Source organism: Mytilus californianus, unplaced genomic scaffold, assembly GCF_021869535.1.
Source record: "Mytilus californianus isolate M0D057914Y unplaced genomic scaffold, xbMytCali1.0.p SCAF_4, whole genome shotgun sequence".
In the NCBI taxonomy this organism is placed as follows: Eukaryota; Metazoa; Mollusca; class Bivalvia; order Mytilida; family Mytilidae; genus Mytilus; species Mytilus californianus.
In genome coordinates, this window is record NW_026262690.1 from 82,800,714 (window position 1) to 82,818,434 (window position 17,721).

A 17,721-nucleotide genomic window follows, 5' to 3' on the forward strand; every position below is an offset into this window, starting at 1 on the left:
ACATGTATAAGTAAATAGTGTTTTGTTCGCCATTATGTGTGTTACTGTTACATTGTATTTAAAAAACTTAAAATCTAAAAAAAAAAGCATAAGGGAGACGCCGATTTTAAATAATGTAACAAGACAGGGTGATTAAACAAAATTAAGATAGAAAATTGATACCGCTGTTGCATAGGTTTTACCATCTAAAATTTAAAATATAAATAAAAGCTTTATTTTAAGAAGTTTGAATGATTGTTTGTTGATTTACGTCCAGTGGCAAGACTAATCTGGAGAAATTATCGATTTAACGTTAAAAAAATAATGTACAAGAACTGATATTTTTTTTTTGAAACTGCGCATATAAACTCCTTCTCCCTTGTTTACTTTAAACTATCGCGACAAATTCCTTTTCTCGTCTGAACGAGATCTCTTCACGCGTGTATTCGTGCTGTTATTTACAATAAGAGTCATTACAAACATTAAACACGTACATTGCTATAGTATGTTATAGGTATGACATGAAGTTAAATGCTACATCGAAGCCAAACAAATAACGAAAAAATAAGCAGCTATATTTACATGCAATTAAGCCTGTTATCCTGAATTTCAACAATGGTTAAAGCTAGCTTTACTTTAAGTTTTTTTTTTAAGTTTAAGCATATATATATTTGATATTCTTGATTTACTGCGATCAGAGAAAGACAGATGATGGAGCAGAATGAAAGCTAACATTCAACGTATAAGCTAAAGATTTTAATTTATTAGTTACGTTGTGTATTGCAATTTCAAATTTACTTGTTTTCATGTGACCTTGTTCTATGTATGTTTTATTATTATAATAATTAGTTTTAAATAAACTTATGACATAAATGTATTTTAAGTTGATCATTCTCTTGTTAGGTTATTTAAAGCTATATTTACAAAATATTTAATTTGTAAGTCCTCTAAAAAAACTACACATATAAGCGTTTCTGAACAATTACATGGTAAACATATAAATAGGAGCAACTATTTTATTCTAACTAGTCTATCTGGGAATAACTATAATGTGTTTAATCTGTGAAAAAATATGCAATCTTGTTGGTTTCAATCAAGTCCTTTCGAAAATGTTTCGGATTAAAATGAAGTGCGACGCGAATGACGAAGACAGAAGTGGTCCATAAATGTCGTTACTGCTTCGTTTCTGGCATATTGACCTTCTCTTTATAGAAAAGAAGGGAGATGCTGTATCAAATCCACACAGGCGTCAAAAACACAACGCAGAGTACTAGTGCCTAAGTTTAAGGCTTATGTAACTGTGGTCTCATAAGTGAAGTTTTCGCTTGAATTGTTCTACTTTTTGTCTTACCTTACTGTTTGGGATTTGCTCATTGTTGACGACCGTGCGGTAACCTATAGATGCTTACATCTACGTCATTTGGTCTTTTATGGATATTAGTCCCATTGGTAGTCATATCATATATTCTTATTTGTTTTATATTGTTTATGTTAGGTCGTATTGTGACCACTGAATACTGATTTTTTTCTTTACTGTGTTGTTGACGCAAGGACTCTGTGTTTTCCTTCATTTATATATAATTCCTATAAAGGTGTATTCGCGATTCAATTCGATTTTTGTCAACGGTAAATGTCATTCTTTATCCTGTATAACAAGTATGTGAAGAAACAATTGTTTAACTAAGTGACGTCAAGATTTTTCTGTTCGGATATCACGCTACTACAAATTTAAATTTATGAAACATAATTCTAGAAAATGACTATACTTAGGAATTGCATTATATCTACAAGGTTAGTTTCACTATAAGCTTAAAGACAATAGTTAATTATACATTTAAGCATTGGAAGCATCTTACCATGATACTACTAAATCAGAAAACCTAAAATTTCAAAAGTAATAATACAATATACTGATATTGACAAAAAGTATAATAGTCAATATTTATATTTCACCTCAAGATAATCATAACGATTTAATAATTACATAATAAATCATTGAAATAAATTCTCCTTTTGTACGTGATAAATTTTATCTTAATTTTACCGAGAACTATTCAAAAAAAGGGCCGGGTGTTAAAAGTTGAAGAGGTACATGTAGGGCCAATTAACTTGTTTCACATGGTGTCACAAGGGCAATTTTCAAAAAATCTTCTAATCATTACCAAAATAGTTAGCAACTTGTGTTTACCATGAGGTTCTAACAGCATAATTGCACTTTTCTGAACGTGTAACAAAGACTGTTCTTAAATGAAAACTTTAACAAAACTTGTGACATGAGCAAAAAAAATTGCGAAATTGCATAAAACTGTCTTAAACAACATTTTTGGCACTCGGAATATCAATTTGATTGGATGGATAAATGTAACATTATTGTTAAATCAATTATCTTTAATGTGAAAATTTTAAATCTACATGTACGCAAGTTTAAACACCTTTTGGATTTTTACACTGTGAGTGAAAGAAAATAGTTGGATTCGGACCTACATCTTCCTCAGATGGAACTCCGCCGGTAATTTAAGGTTATGTCGTCGCAATCAAACTGATTTACTTGACCATTTTGAAAAGCTATTGATACTATTATAATAGAATTAAAGGGCAGGGGCGGATCCAGCCTTTTTTAAAAGGGGGGTTTCCAACCCAGGATAAAGGGGGGGTTCCAACTATATGTCCCCATTCAAATTCATTTATCGTCCATAAAAGGGGGGTTCCAACTCCCGGACCCCCCTCCCTGGATCCGCCACTGAAGGGGTTGCCCGTAAATGGTTTCTTGTGTTATCCTTATTGTACATCAATTTAATACATATATTTAACTATAAGTATAACAATTCATTTTCAGCAATAACTGTCTGGTTATAATTTTAAAGTACAGTTTTTAATTAGACAATAATTCGTATTCTAAATTGTTATTTACACATTATGAATCTCAATTCTAAGAGATATATCTTAAAACTGGAATACTACGTCAAAAAATTATGTACGAAATGTACATGCATGCTGCATATTTAAGAATAAGATCAAAAATATTTAAGATTTTTTCTACATTTCGAACAATGCTTATGCTTACCCGACACCATACTCAGCTGTTTAATAACGTTTAACAAAACAGCTCAATCTAATTATGATAAATGAAGAAATTCTAGCATATCAGTATTCAGATAATCTGCTTTCGACATATTTTTCTTAATTATAAATCGACCAGTCTGTGTAAAATTTCCAAATCAGAACACAGGACATATTCTATCAATCATATAGTATACATAGCAAATAAAATTATTGTACGGATGCCAGGTAAAACAAATTATGTCAATAAATGATTTATTAAATAATTGATCAATAGATCAACCATTTACATGTGTTTAATCAATAAAACAGGGTTGATAAATTGTGGCATGTTCACACAATTCAAATTTGGCAAACATTTAGGGTCTGCTATGTTTTCAACACCTTCTATGTTTAATCTTGTATCATTATCATATTTTTTAATTGTTTATTATATATGTAATATATATGTGCAGTAAAATAATTAGTAGTATAGTGATTTAAGACTGTACTATATTCGTACTTTTTTTTATTGCTGAGACTATGATACATATGATATTTCAAGGCATTCAATTAGGCTTTTGTCAAATATCATGGTTCTTTTTGGTGTAGGGTATAAATTTGTTTCAGAGATATTGCAATATGAATTCACTTCAACAACATTTATAATATTAAGACCGGGAAGTGAAAATATGCACGCAAAGAAGTTATCAGACCTTACATTGACGATAAACATTGCCATACAACAATAATATATTTGAAAATCTTACTTTGTTCCCTGTAATGTTTTCTTTCTCTATGTGTGGGAGCATTTATCTCAAATGTACAACGTGGCTGATATCCAGGTTTGTGTTCATCAAATGCCGTGCTTGTAAATTGATCCCCATGGTGTTTCCTTTCTGTTCGACACCAGCTCTGCTCTTTTTTCATTTCCACGGCACACCATGATTCCCTTGCTTCTCCAATAGCCCTAGCATCAGTTGGAGATAGTTTCGACATTTTGCAACTAACACATGTAACCTAACAACGATCAATGACGCTATAACGTTCCGCTGTTGCCAAGTAATAAACAAAGGCAGAAACTAAAAGTAATTGATAATTTAACTCAATCGTACTTGAAAATACGTATTGATTACTTATAAATGACAATTAATTTCATTTAACTATCATTGTCCACTTAACTTATATCAAATTTAAATGGAACTATATAACAATGCGAATTAATTTCTGGTTTCGTTTAAAATCAAGTCCGGATCGAAGCTTATTTTCCGACTTTAAAATGTTATTTATCAGTAAAATTTTAAATGTCCGGTAATTTAAGTATTGATTACTTATAAATGACAATTAATTTCATTTAACTATCATTGTCTACTTAACTTAAATTAAATTTAAATGGAACTATATACAATTCGAATTAATTTCTGGTTTCGTTTTAAATCAAGTCCGGATCGAAGTTTTATTTTCCGAATTTAGTATAATGTTATTTTTTTATTACATATGTCCGGTAATTTTTGTTTAAAGATTTGTTTACATTCCACGGAGCAGTATTTTATGTTGGCCTTGTCCAATTTTAAAAAGGAAAAATATAGGACTTTAAAATTTATTCTGACTTTCATTATGATGAACCAATTGCAAGTTAAAATCAACATCACTTCGAATAAAATTTAAGATAATATATGGAAATTCAAGTTAAGTTGCATATTTTTTTTTATTTTTGTGTTCATCCAGAACGTTATATATTGATCAGCGAAAAAGTTACTTATAATAATGATTACAGATTATCTTCACTTAATCACGCTTTGCGGGTACGCGAGACTTTAAGGGAATGGCCAATCACCATCACCACCTTTCTCCTTGTTCCACGGCAGATGAAACATCGAACTGTCTTGGAATTTCATTAATTATACGAATGATACTGACTTTTCTTGAATGCACGTATTTGGATTCGTTGCCGAATGAGAGCAGCGAACCAGCAGTAAAATGCAAATCAGTGTGTTCAAGGGGCTGGTGTTTTACAATATCATTATTGATTATGAATGTTATTGATAAATAAAAGAGAAAAAAAGAAAGCCATTGCAAAGTTGGTGGAGTTGATTTCACGATGCCAGTCGGACGAAATTAAAAATTGTGAAGTCGTCAAACTAAAAAAAATTCAAGAAGTTATCAAAGCCGTTATGGGGATTTTCCTATGCAGATTAATAAAAAGAGATGTGGGATATGCGTTATTAAACCGACAGCAACCCAACAACGTTGAGTTACAGTCCTCAGTTAGGGTTCCCCACAAGAAATATATAGACCATCTTTTTTGTTACATATATGCCTTTGGTATGAATTAATTAAAGGCATGATTTGTAAAATGTTTTTCTCTAATATCACGAAATGCCATGCAGTTTAAATTTTCTGACACTACAAAAAAAGGAAAAGAAAAAACCCAATATAATCGGTTATTCAATGGTTAAAATGCGATTTCTTCACAGAAATATCCAAATTTACATACAGATTTGAATGTTAAAAACAACATCATTATGTGATCTGCATCATTTTAAAGATGACAAATATTTGAAATAGAAATAACATATTCGAAGAGTGATTAACTAAGTTATCTTTGGCTACTTGTTTCTCTGGAGCCTTTGCCCTTACGGGGAAGTTTTAAATCAGATAGATTTTGGACTTGTAAATATCTGGACCACAAATCAAACTGATCAAAACGGGAACTCTGATATCTATTTTATAGAGAGAGAAAAAACATATGCAATACCAATATATTTTACTAGTATTCAAAGGTAAAACGCATTTATTTAACTGATATTGATTCTTTTCTTTTTAAGAATAGTTTGTAGGAAACTTTTCTGAGTGTACATTGAACGAGATAACCATGCTTATAGTTTGGAGCACATTTGCGTGTGGACATGATATCCTTTGGGTCCCCCATGAGTGGGAGTACTCCGAATGACCCACCCCATCCGCTCCTCCCACCCCACCCAGCCCCCACTACATGTATAGTAAAATTATGATTTATTTTTTATCGAACTTTTATGTATATTGACAGACATCATTTGGTATATAAGCTTGACGACTGATATATACACGGGTTTAAGGGGTCATTCGGAGTACTCACACTAAGGTGCACATAAACGGTATCCTATCCACGTGTACTTTTGGTTTGCACTGGATGAGCATAAGACATAAATCCCATGAAATACAGTTGGAAACCAACACGACGCCTTCGATGTTGATTTTTGTGTCTACTACTTGACAGCTACTTCAACAATAAGGTAAAGAACCAATGTATGTCAGACAGACGGTCCCAAAAATGCACTTCGGTCAAATTTTAAATTTTAATTCATCGACATACCTTTGCGATTTTTTACAACTGATCACACAGTTTCCTTCTGTATTTTATTCCAACAATGTTTTAAAGAGTTTATATCAAATGAATAAATAAACACTCTGAACACGAACAAAGACTTTTTTTATTTCATATTAGTCCCTTACCCGTGCTGCTCATATAGGAATTAATCAATTGGTTTGGCGTCTTCTGTTGCAGAATTAAACTTTTTTTAACCTAATCCTAATTCGAATAGTCAGTGTTACAAATTTAATTCCATTTCACGCGGAACGGAGAACACGATTTTTTCTCTCCTGAAAATTACAGATGAAAGACTGTTAGTCTATATATGGCACTGATGACAATATAAGTTTATCACTTATGGCTTATGCCACTTAGGAAAGCTATAACATGATGTTAGAATATACAAATGAAAACCACATTCCTGATGAAAAATGGAACTTTTTTAAATTTTGTTAGGTCTAACACACCGAAGAATAAAATCCTCTGATAATACTGTCACATCGTGGATAACTCGAAAATTGTCTCTGTTTTTCTTAATGTCTGTTGCAATTTCTAAACAGCTTTGCACGACTGGCACATCCTAAAATGAAAAAAAAAATGAGTAACGGTTCAAGTTAAAGTAAAATCTAACATAAGACTTTGAAAGCACTTATATGATAGTCATTCAAATCAGTATGGAAAGAAATAAAGTAAATCTAATAACATAATGAAAAAAGCAATAGGAAACGAATGGAAGAAATGAAAATAAACTAATACATTTAGTACACTAACTAGATTGCACTAAGAACAAATTATTTCATTTTCTCAATATTATCGCATATTTTCCTTTAGATTTTTAAGGAGGAGCAATGCAACATCGTCTGAATCTATTTCATCCACAGGATTTAACTGGAGTAACAGACATTTGTTACCCTTTCGGAGCACCTGAGGGTAGTCAACCACGGTTTTTGGTTGAGGTTATAATTACTTGATATTTAGTTTTGTTGACTGTTGTTTGGTCGAATATTTTTATTTTGGTTAATGTGTTATATCCTGTATGTCTTTCTTCTGCATATTGTTTTGATATCTACCTTGGTGTCAACACGATCTATTATACCATATGATTTTATATATTAAATTCAAATCTTCAAAATTTAAAAAAAAGATAGAAGCAATTTTTCCTGTACTGAATTCTTTAATTTATTTCTACGTCTTCAGAAGCGTCATATATATATGTTTACTTTTATAAATTTTGACTTAGATGGAGAGTTGTCTCATTGGCACTCATACCACATCTTCTTATATCTATATAGATATAATGCAGAGATGACATTTTACCTGAAGTTCAAGGCGGTCTATGGCACTAGTATAGTTTTCTTTTATCGCGACAAGAAGTTCTAAAGCTCCACGTGTGGTAATCGAATTGTAATTCACCTGTAAATTGAAAAAAGATTACCAAATAAACATTTCGTAGTGTCGTCATTATCTTGTTGTGATGAACTGTCTTGGAGGTTTTTCGAGAAGCAACTTAACTGAATACTTTAAATGAGAATAACACTTCATGAATTTCGTGCGTCCGAAGCGTTTTCGTATTTTTCTGTATTTACCTTCATTAAGAACCCTCGGAACTTTTAAAAGTTTATAGAGATATGAAAATGAAGCACTATGAATTATAAAATTGGTCAAACTGATTTATTTGTTGTTGGTTGCTTAACGTCAAGTGACAAATATTTCACCAATGTTCAGGACGAGAACACATTAATCAAATTCATTTTAGTAAAAACATAGTTGGTTTCTTTGCCCAGAGAGTATATTTGAAAATAGAAATAAATAGAGCTGCCTGCTATACAAAAGTAAGTGCAAGTTAATGATATCGGCCGTTTTGTTCTTAAATACCCGGTATTAATTACCAATTACCTTTAAGCATGTCAATGTATTATTAAGAACTAAAGCTTTGGCAAGATTGTGGCATCCTTCATATCCAATTCTATTACTGGACAAATCTAAAGTCTCAAGACAAGAATTTGACGCTATTGCTCTCCCTACAGCTTCACAACCCAAGTCTGCAAAACCATTCCAGGACACATTCAGATGTTTTAATGATTCATTATTCTAGAAGAAAACAAAAAATAAAGAAGTGCCCGGCTGTATCTCAATCCAAAAAGCAAGAAAAAATGTTGTCACTACCGTAAATGTTTTACCCCGCCACATTCTGTATGTGCCTGTCCAAAGCTAAGAGCATGTAATTCAGTGATTGCCGTTTGTTGCTGTATATCATATTTGTTTTACGTTTATTGTTTTGTATATAAATCGGTCCGTTAGTTTCCTCGTTTGAATTGTTTTACATTTTTCATTTCGATGTCTTTTATAGCTTACTATGCGGTATGGGTTTTGCTCATTGTTGAAGGCCGTACGGTGACCTATAGTTGTTCTACGTCATTTGGTCTCTGGTGGAGTGTTGTCACATGTCCAATCATACCACATGTTCTTATTTTTATATTTACAAAAAAAATCCTACCTGTAAACTATTTCCGATGGCAACAGCGCCATAGAGTCTCAGTTGGTTCCAACTTAAATCTAAATCTTGTAAATATTCGTTGTTTTCTAAATTATAAAACGAATTATAATGATTCAATGCTTCAAAATTACAAATTATACATTTGAAGGTTTACACATCGTATTTAAGTTAGAGTATCGGGAGAGAGAGAAAAAAGGAAGATACCATGTGACAATTAAAAAGCATAAGTCACAGAAAGGCCGATAATACCATGGTCAAAAAGAAAAACAAGACGATGAGACAAACAACAAAACACAAACACTACATAGACAACTAACGATCAAGCTATACGAAACCAAGCACGGAAAGAACGCAAGTGCTCTGGAAACGTCAGACGTTCCCGCTCCACTAATGAAATCAATTAAAAAGTTGTGGCTAAGATGCAATTGGGTTAGGCTTTAATAAAAATATCTTTTTATTTAAGACGTTTTTGTTTCATGTCTTAAACATTGGCCTTTTTTTTATCTTTTTTAAATTGTCTGTGTTCAAGCAACATACCTAATGCCTCTGCAAGCAGCGATCCTCCTTGCTCCTGGATATTGTTGTCACTTAAAATTAACTGACGTAGATTTGTATTTTGCTGTAAAAAAATAAGTCATAGAACAGCTGCTAGGTGAGTATTATGTCATTAAAAATATAAACCATCGTGAGAATACACGTACTTTGGGGACAGACATTTTGTGTTGCCCTCCCCCTATTTTTCTCAAATCCGTTATTTTTTAATTTCTATTATTTTCGTGTTTTTTGTTTGTGTTAAACTAACATACATATACTAGAATATTTTTTTTAATTTGCTAGTTTACTATCCACAGCGGTCACTGACAATTAAATATAAAAGCCATGGAGTGACCTCTAATAATAATAATAATAATAATAATAATAATAATAATAATAATAATAATAATAATAATAATAATAATAATGTTTATTTAAAGAGGGTAACCCGGTTAGTTTTCATTAATCTTACTTGGGGCCCTCATTAAGTAAATGCAAACATGATATAGTATACATCTGTGGATAGTAAACTATCAATTGATATTAATATTACGGATTTTGGGGGTAGGTGGGGAGTGAGGGCGAAAAATCAGTGTCCTGGCCCAAGTACCTGTGCTGAGAGAAAGCAAAAGCATGGTAAGTGTTAATAACGTGCATTGTTGAACTCAAGACTGAATTTCAAATGACATGTAAGCGATGTCTTGAAATGATACATTCATTTTGTTATGAATTATTCTTTTCGTCATACGTAACTTCGTTGTTAAACCTTTCTTTCTTTCTTAATCAAGATGTCTGGTATTATTATGACGTGTTGTTGCTGTCTCATTGTCGTATACCACACATCCTTTTGTTCATACTTTAACGTACATGTAGTACTATTTTGACAAGCTAGTAGTGATCTACTAAAATTTCGAAATTCACATAAGATATTTTTAATTGAGACGTATTATGGTTGCATTTCAACAACGAAAGGAACCATTGTATGTTGACAGAAACATCAAGCTAATAGCACTCATGCAAAGGTTTCACCAAAAAAAAACATACCCAGAAAATCAGTGATATCGAACATTTTTTTTTGTATTTGTTTTGTTTTAAGTATTTTGTTTAAAAAAAAATTGTTTTTTAAATACATTGACTTTATTATAAGTGTTCCTATCCACCCATTGCAGTTCAGCAATAACATTATGGTACTTAAAACTTGTACTTAGATACAACAGAGTTGTCTTTTTTCTCACAAATACCGCGTGATACATACCAATCAGAATTTTAATGTATAAATAATTTTAACAACACAAACACACTATTTAGTAGTATTATATAATAGTTTAACCGATTTGATTAAATTCCTATAAGTATAAGTTTAATATTATGTCATTATTTCATATCCAATAACAAATACATGAATACCTTTAGAGCTTCTGCAAAGCAGCGAGATTCTTCGTTTCCAAAACTGTTCCCTACATAACAATATAAAGGGTATAAGAAAAAAGAGTTGATATGTATAAGAAATCTGATAATGTCTTAGACATGTTTCAATGTGCGTTTCTTAAACATGCATCTTAAATAGTCAGTATGCGTGTGTGTAAATTTCACATTCCACAATGTCTATATAAAAGTTTCTCTGGACTGTAAATGAGACGATAGAACCAAAAGTATGTTAGAAAAAAATGCAAGTAAATTGCTTAAACTGAGACATCTTTCTAAAAAATAAATGAGATATGACAAATCTGAAGAACAAAATATAATATGGAAGATCAAAATATAATACTGAAGATCAAAATATAATACAGAAGATCAAAATATATTACGGAAGATCAAAATATAATACTGAAAATCAAAATATAATACGGAAGATCAAAATATAATACGGAAGATCAAAATATAATACGGAAGATCAAAATATAGTATCGAAGAACAAAATATAATTTTCCTACAGCATTAAGAGATTAAGAACAAAATATAGTTTACCTGTAGCATTAAGAGATTTCAGATTTGATTTGGAACTAAGTAACTGCTCAAGAAGTATGGCACCTTTACAACCTAGGTCGTTATAGGAAACATCCTGTGGAAAAAAATATAGAGCTCTGTGGTGTATTTTAAAAACAAAGCCATCGTTTGTCGTTCATTACGACACCTTATTATGGTGGTCGGATAAGGCCATTTTGCGTTTTCCCTTTCTCGCCTTTCATATTCTATAGGGCGAAAACGTGAAGTGGAAAACGCGAAAACGCGAAATGCCCTAATCCGGCCACCATACCTCATGGTAAAAGACTAACTACGGTGTTATTTTAAATGAGTGACTTGCTTAATGACTTTTTACCTTACCACTGTGACAGATTAAGTTATAAAGCAGTACTAGTGTTTAAATAATTGCAAGGAATAATATCAGGAATTTTCAAAGATAAAAAAATCTAAACTCTGCTGTTAATTAGAAACATAGATGATTTTTCTTCTGCTATTTTTTTTGCTTTGTACAATCTTTGTTTTGTAGTTGACAAATTTTGTAATGTCTAAAAAAAGACAAAGCATGTATGTAACCCCTTCAAACAAAGTCGACCGTACAATGTTTCGACTATTCCTTTTAGTCCCTTTTAATTATAGACCTTCATGTATTCATACGCCTTTGATTTTCAAAACGTTTGGATCCAAGCGTTCCTGAACGAGATAATTTAGATATGGACAATTTAGCACGTTTAACTTGCACACAGCAACTTACAATGTCAGTTCCTGAACGAGGCAAATCCATATGTGAACAATTTGGTATACGTTTTACTTGTACAACAACTTACAAGGTCAGTTATCGACACATTTTCCTCCAGCATTCTACTAAAATGCTTCAAGCCTTCTCCTCCAAGATTGTTCCCAGAAATATCTAATATAGTTATGGTGTTATTCATCTGAAAATTTAAAAAAAATGTTATGTAGAGTCTGATTTGTATTGCAGATGGTTTGGATTTTATACGTATAATTAAGACATGGCCCATGCCAAGCTTTAATAACATTAACGGTACCAATTTTTCTGCACCAGATGTGCATTTCGACAATAAATGTCTTTTCAGTGATGCTCGGGGCCAACATATATGAAAATACAAAGTTTATCAAAAATATGAAGAGCTTATAAACCAAAAACGACAAAAAAAGTATAACCAAATTAGGGCAAGGAATCAGAGTTTTGCGCGAGGGAGATATAAACCTACTATCAAACTATCTTATTTTGAAATTTATAAATACAGTTCAAGTAACAGTATTTTACAAATGTGTTATTATAATCTTGATGTATTCCTGTCCGGTTTATTTATTTGAATTATGCCCGCCTTTTGAAGTGACCACACAAAATAAAATAAACTATGCAATTTGTAAGAAATATTAAACATACCGTGAGAGAATATGCTAAAGGTTGAATGTCGTGGCGTGTCAGTCTACCGTTGTTGATGGATAATTTGTCTGTTAGTAAATGTTTCAAAACACTATCACGTGGTGTGACTCCAAACTTTTTACAGGAATTATTGTACACCAGCACACTTGTTTCTGTTCCATCTTGAGTAGTTTCTGATGAAAACAAGAGAAACAATTATAGTTACATGTAGATTGTTATAGAGTAATGGTATGAAAAAAGTGTGGATTCTATTCAATATAACAATAAAAATTGTTATTAATTTTATTCTATAACATATTACTGTCGTTCCATCCCTAATCTCTCTCTCTCTCTCTCTCTCTCTCTCTCTCTCTCTCTCTCTCTCTCTCTCTCTCTCTCTCTCTCTCTCTCTCTCTCTCTCTCTCCCTGCCATAGAAAAGAAAAATTACATTTCAGTTCACATTGTTTGTTACATATTATCTGGTTGAATTCATACTATGTACAACTGAAAAATAACTAAATAAACCTTGTTGCTCATCTTCGCTTTCTGACAAAGAAGCGTCCAAGTTAAAGTCTAGCCATAAGTCTGAGTTGGCTTTTGAAGCTTTACGGGTTATTCGTTCGTCGGTGGAATATTTGTGGTGGCGTCTGGTTGACTTAGGACTCTGTTGTCGTCGTTTTGTTCTTGCTCTTCCAATATGTTGTCTTTGGTGCGATCCTATCTTGTGGTGAATTGGCATACGTTCTCTATAATGAAAACTTTTTATGAAATATTCTGATGTTAGATGAGGTAGGAGGATTCTTCAAATAAATGACTCAAAATATATTTTGCAACTCGCAAAAATAAATAATCTTTCCGAAGAAAGCTTGCCAATAAATATCAAAACCCACAAAATGATTGAAATAGTAGTGCATGAAAACTTTAAATACATATTCAAGCAATGAACGTCCAAATACATCCTATTTATGCACAATGATTGAAAAATCAAATGTTTGTGCCAAAAAAATATCTGCTGCCCTCCCCCTTTTAAATGTTTTATGTCGCAATTAGTATACAACTTTTATTCTTTTTTACCTCTAACAAGTATGAACTTTTACCTTGTTTTGTTAGGTTGATATCTTCTTATGTATCTTTTAATGGTCAAATCATTGTATTTGACACAAAACTGTTTTTGTAGGTGAACAATTACAAATATTTTAGTAACTTTGTAAGGTAAATCATAAACTAAAAGATAAAATACTTTAAGTACACGAAAGTGATATACTAAAGCAGATAGTCTTCTAATATAGAAATAAATCAATATCATAATTATTAACACTTTAGAACTATTAAAATACGTACAGATTTGGTATAAATTCAGGTTTTCTTAATAAGTTCCAGTCCTCATCAGCCATTTTGTTTATATTTGTAGATTTCGAATACGATAGCTTAGATGTTTCATTGGTAGAACAATTTTAACATTTTTGTGTAATATTTATCCTATTTAAGAACGTCAATAGCGGGACTATGGCTATTGTAGAAGATTTTAGGAAGGTTTAAATTCAAATTATTTTGTCACATTGATATAAAGACATTTAAAATTTATCGAAGTAGAAAATTGTCATTCTCATAAAAAGAAAATTTGAAGGTTAAATTATTATTTTGATTGAAGGCATACAATTAAATCATATATGATATGATATTTTGATATAGTGAGACAATTTTTAATCATGAAATCATGAAAGCAAATCCATGAAATCGATACCATTACAATATGTTCCTGCAAGTTTATGTGCATTAATCTATAAATCCATTTTAATGCCTTTCTAAATGTACAAATAAGTGCATTTTGACGTTAATGAGTTAATTCAAAGTAAAGTCGTCTGCTTCTGTATTGAAAATAGATACGGAAATTAATACATCCGTAAACTGGTAAACCCTGCATGTGTTTTGTTTATTCGAATTTAATCCCTAAATTCTGTAATTTATAGTTTCAGGACATGCTAATCTTGATTTGATAATTAAAAAATGCAATTTCTCATGCCTAACCTAGAATGTTTACCCACTAATGGAGAGAGAGAGAGAGAAAGACTGAATGGGGCATATATTCCGTACTATTAGCTTTATTTACGTAACATGAAATTCTTTTCTGCCAACTCGGATATGTTATTGCGATTGTTGATTAAGGTATCAAGATGTGATATCGATAATCGTAAAATTGGAAGAAGTACCATAAACAAATACTAGTATGCTGTTAAATTGGAATGCGAGTTTTAATTATATCAATATTCATCCTATCGCATTTTTGTTCGCAATAATAAAGATACTGCATAATTTCTTAACATAACCTTGTGTTTCCTTGATTTTGACGGTTGTCTGTTGTCTTCATTGCTCTTCCATAGTGACTAGTGTACTATATGTACACATGCAAGTTTTGCTCACGTAAATTTCACATTAATCTCAATTGAAATTCACGAGAAAAATTTCACGTGAAATTCACCTCAGACGAGCTTATACGTGAAACTTGTGTGAACATTTCACCGTTGGAATTTTGCGTGAATTGATGAATTGAAATTCACATGAATCACACGAAAAAATTTTCACGCGAATTTCACGTGAACTTTACCAAACAAATACGTATTTTTCATGATTTTAATTACATTTGAAAATTAAGATGTAATTTGAATAACTTTATTTTGAAAATTCATGTGATTTTCGCGTGAAATTCCGACATGAGTTTCAGGTGAAATTCACGTGATTCACGCGAATCCCGATGAAATGTGTTTATGAAGGAGGAAGAGTACTTACTATACTAACTTTACACAGGGACATGTTTATGAGCTTGTCAATAGAAATGTTACTGTCTCTCTCAAATTTTGCTTTCCGCTTTCACTAGTTTAAAGTAGATATTTTGATTTTTCTAATTGATTATTTCACGATTTGTCCTAGATATGCACTTTTAAAGTGTTATTCATTCTTTGGTTTTCTGTGTTATGTGTTGCTATTGTTGTTCGTCTTATTTTTTACCATTGTGTTAGTCTTTTTTAATTGGATTTTTGATTTATTCTAGATCGCTCCCATAGTATCTTCCCTCTTTCTTTCTCTCTCCTTATATGAAGTTTTTTTTTTGTATCTATCTGTATTCATCCTATTCATGCGAACTTTGCTGCTTTTGAATAATAATTATAAACAATAACTTATATTTTGACAAACTAAAATAAATAAATAAAAAACTAAAAACAACACGTTATAAATTGTATGCGTTCGAAGCGCTTTTCTGGATTTGCTTTCATCAGGGACGCTCAAAGCCGAATATTTGACCATAAAGAACCTAAAAAAACCAAATCCATCTAAGGTCATCTTTGCCCGAGGGAGTTGAAACCTTAGTTTCGTTATAATTTCAAAATCTATAAACGGTCAATTTAAGAAAGGTTTGTTATAAATCATGTCAGTGCCGAAGTACTGACTTCTGAGCTGATGATACCCTCGGGGACTGATAGTCCACCAGCAGAGGTATCGACCCAGTGCTGTAATAAATAAAAACAACACGTTATAAATTGCATGCGTCCGAAGCACTTCTCTGGATTTTACTTCATCAGGAACGCTCAAAGCCAAATTTCTGAAAGCCAATGACGAATAAGAACCGAAACAATTGAAGAGCTATATGAGCAACAAGGACATAAAAAAAAATAGACAAATCCATCTAAGGTCAGTTTTGCCTGAGGCAGTTGAAACCTTAGTTTCTTTATAATTTCAAAATTTATTAACGGACAATTTTAGAAAGGTTTGTTAAAAATCATGTCAGTACCGAGGTACTGACTTCTGAGCTGATGATACCCTCGGGGACTGATAGTCCACTAGCAGAAGTATCGACCCAGTGCTGTAAAAAACGGAAACAACACGCTATAAATTTCATGCGTCCGAAGCGCTTTTCTTGATTCATGTACATTTTTGTTCCTGGCACACGATTAAAACTGGCAATATATGTTTTAGCAAGACTGTATTTACATGCAATTCGCAGTTTGGTGTAAATGAAAGGTGATTTGGAATATATTTTCAATGAGACAGCAATCAAACAATACATACAAATCAGGGAAGACGTCAAGGTGTTAGCTTTCATGTCAGAATCAAGTTGTGTTAGCTAATGCGCATAAACAATAGGCTGTTTGGTCTTTAAAAGACGGTCTTCAAAAAAGACCAGTGTGTTTACCTTATGCCAAGCTCTAAACTGTCTCCAGTATAGACAAGTTTCAAAGGAATTGAAGAGACAACATAGATCATTATGCAACGTATTACGATCTGAATGATATGTCGGATTTGCATCGTGTAGTTATGTAACCGAAAAAGTCTCAAACTTGTATTGTGTTGTTATGTTCAGCAGTTCGTGTCGATCCGTCCTGTTCCATATGATTTTTTAAAAAAAGAACCGACTAATACCGTATTGTGTTGTAAAAACATATTGAAGACCTGTCAAGCTATTAAAAAGTATTATCCCTGTAGTGTCATATTATCTGATTTATTAACAGGGAAGTTGGATAATCGACTGCCCCATCGTCTTTGATAACAGGAACAAACGGAAATAAAAATCCAATAAATAATAAGAAAACTTGTCTTAATTTCATTGTTAATCCATAACATGGGTTGTAAAGCGTCAAGAATTACTTCTGCTTTGTGTGTTTATATAGATTCACATGATGTTATTGTCTTCTATTAGAAATTTAACTGCTTCCCGCTCAAAAATTCATTCGTCTTTATAACAGACGACCAAGCAAGTTAACGCCAGAACAATGTTGGTAGTGTTTGTATGGATTGCTTTATTTTCTGTAAGCCATGGTAAGGTTTCACGTTATTCCAAAAATCTTTATTTGCATATGAAGGAATTTATGTATTAGATATGTTCATATTTTTGATCATGCCCTTAAATCCATTCTATTATATACTTCAGAGGTATGGGGAGGTTATAATGTTTCTTGTAATAAATTTCA

The 17,721-nt window shown here is 31.8% G+C and overlaps 1 protein-coding gene across 2 annotated transcripts; it reads right to left on the bottom strand.

Moving 5' to 3' along the window:
* Positions 1 to 6,473: 6,473 nt before the first annotated feature.
* Positions 6,474 to 14,279, bottom strand: LOC127738696 (leucine-rich repeat-containing protein 74B-like). 2 transcript variants are annotated; one of them, XM_052250033.1, is made up of 11 exons: positions 14,099 to 14,279; positions 13,283 to 13,503; positions 12,778 to 12,950; positions 12,191 to 12,298; positions 11,370 to 11,463; positions 10,809 to 10,858; positions 9,405 to 9,486; positions 8,868 to 8,953; positions 8,267 to 8,461; positions 7,688 to 7,783; positions 6,474 to 6,950 (listed from the first exon to the last, which is right to left on the bottom strand). In XM_052250033.1, the coding sequence occupies exons 1-11, from the start codon at positions 14,149 to 14,151 to the stop codon at positions 6,813 to 6,815; spliced, it is 1,296 nt and encodes a 431-aa protein (XP_052105993.1). In that variant the 5' UTR covers positions 14,152 to 14,279; the 3' UTR covers positions 6,474 to 6,812. The 2 variants fall into 2 exon arrangements, with proteins under 2 accessions (XP_052105993.1, XP_052105994.1); XM_052250034.1 differs by lacking the exon at positions 8,267 to 8,461.
* Between the last annotated feature and the right edge of the window lie 3,442 nt (positions 14,280 to 17,721).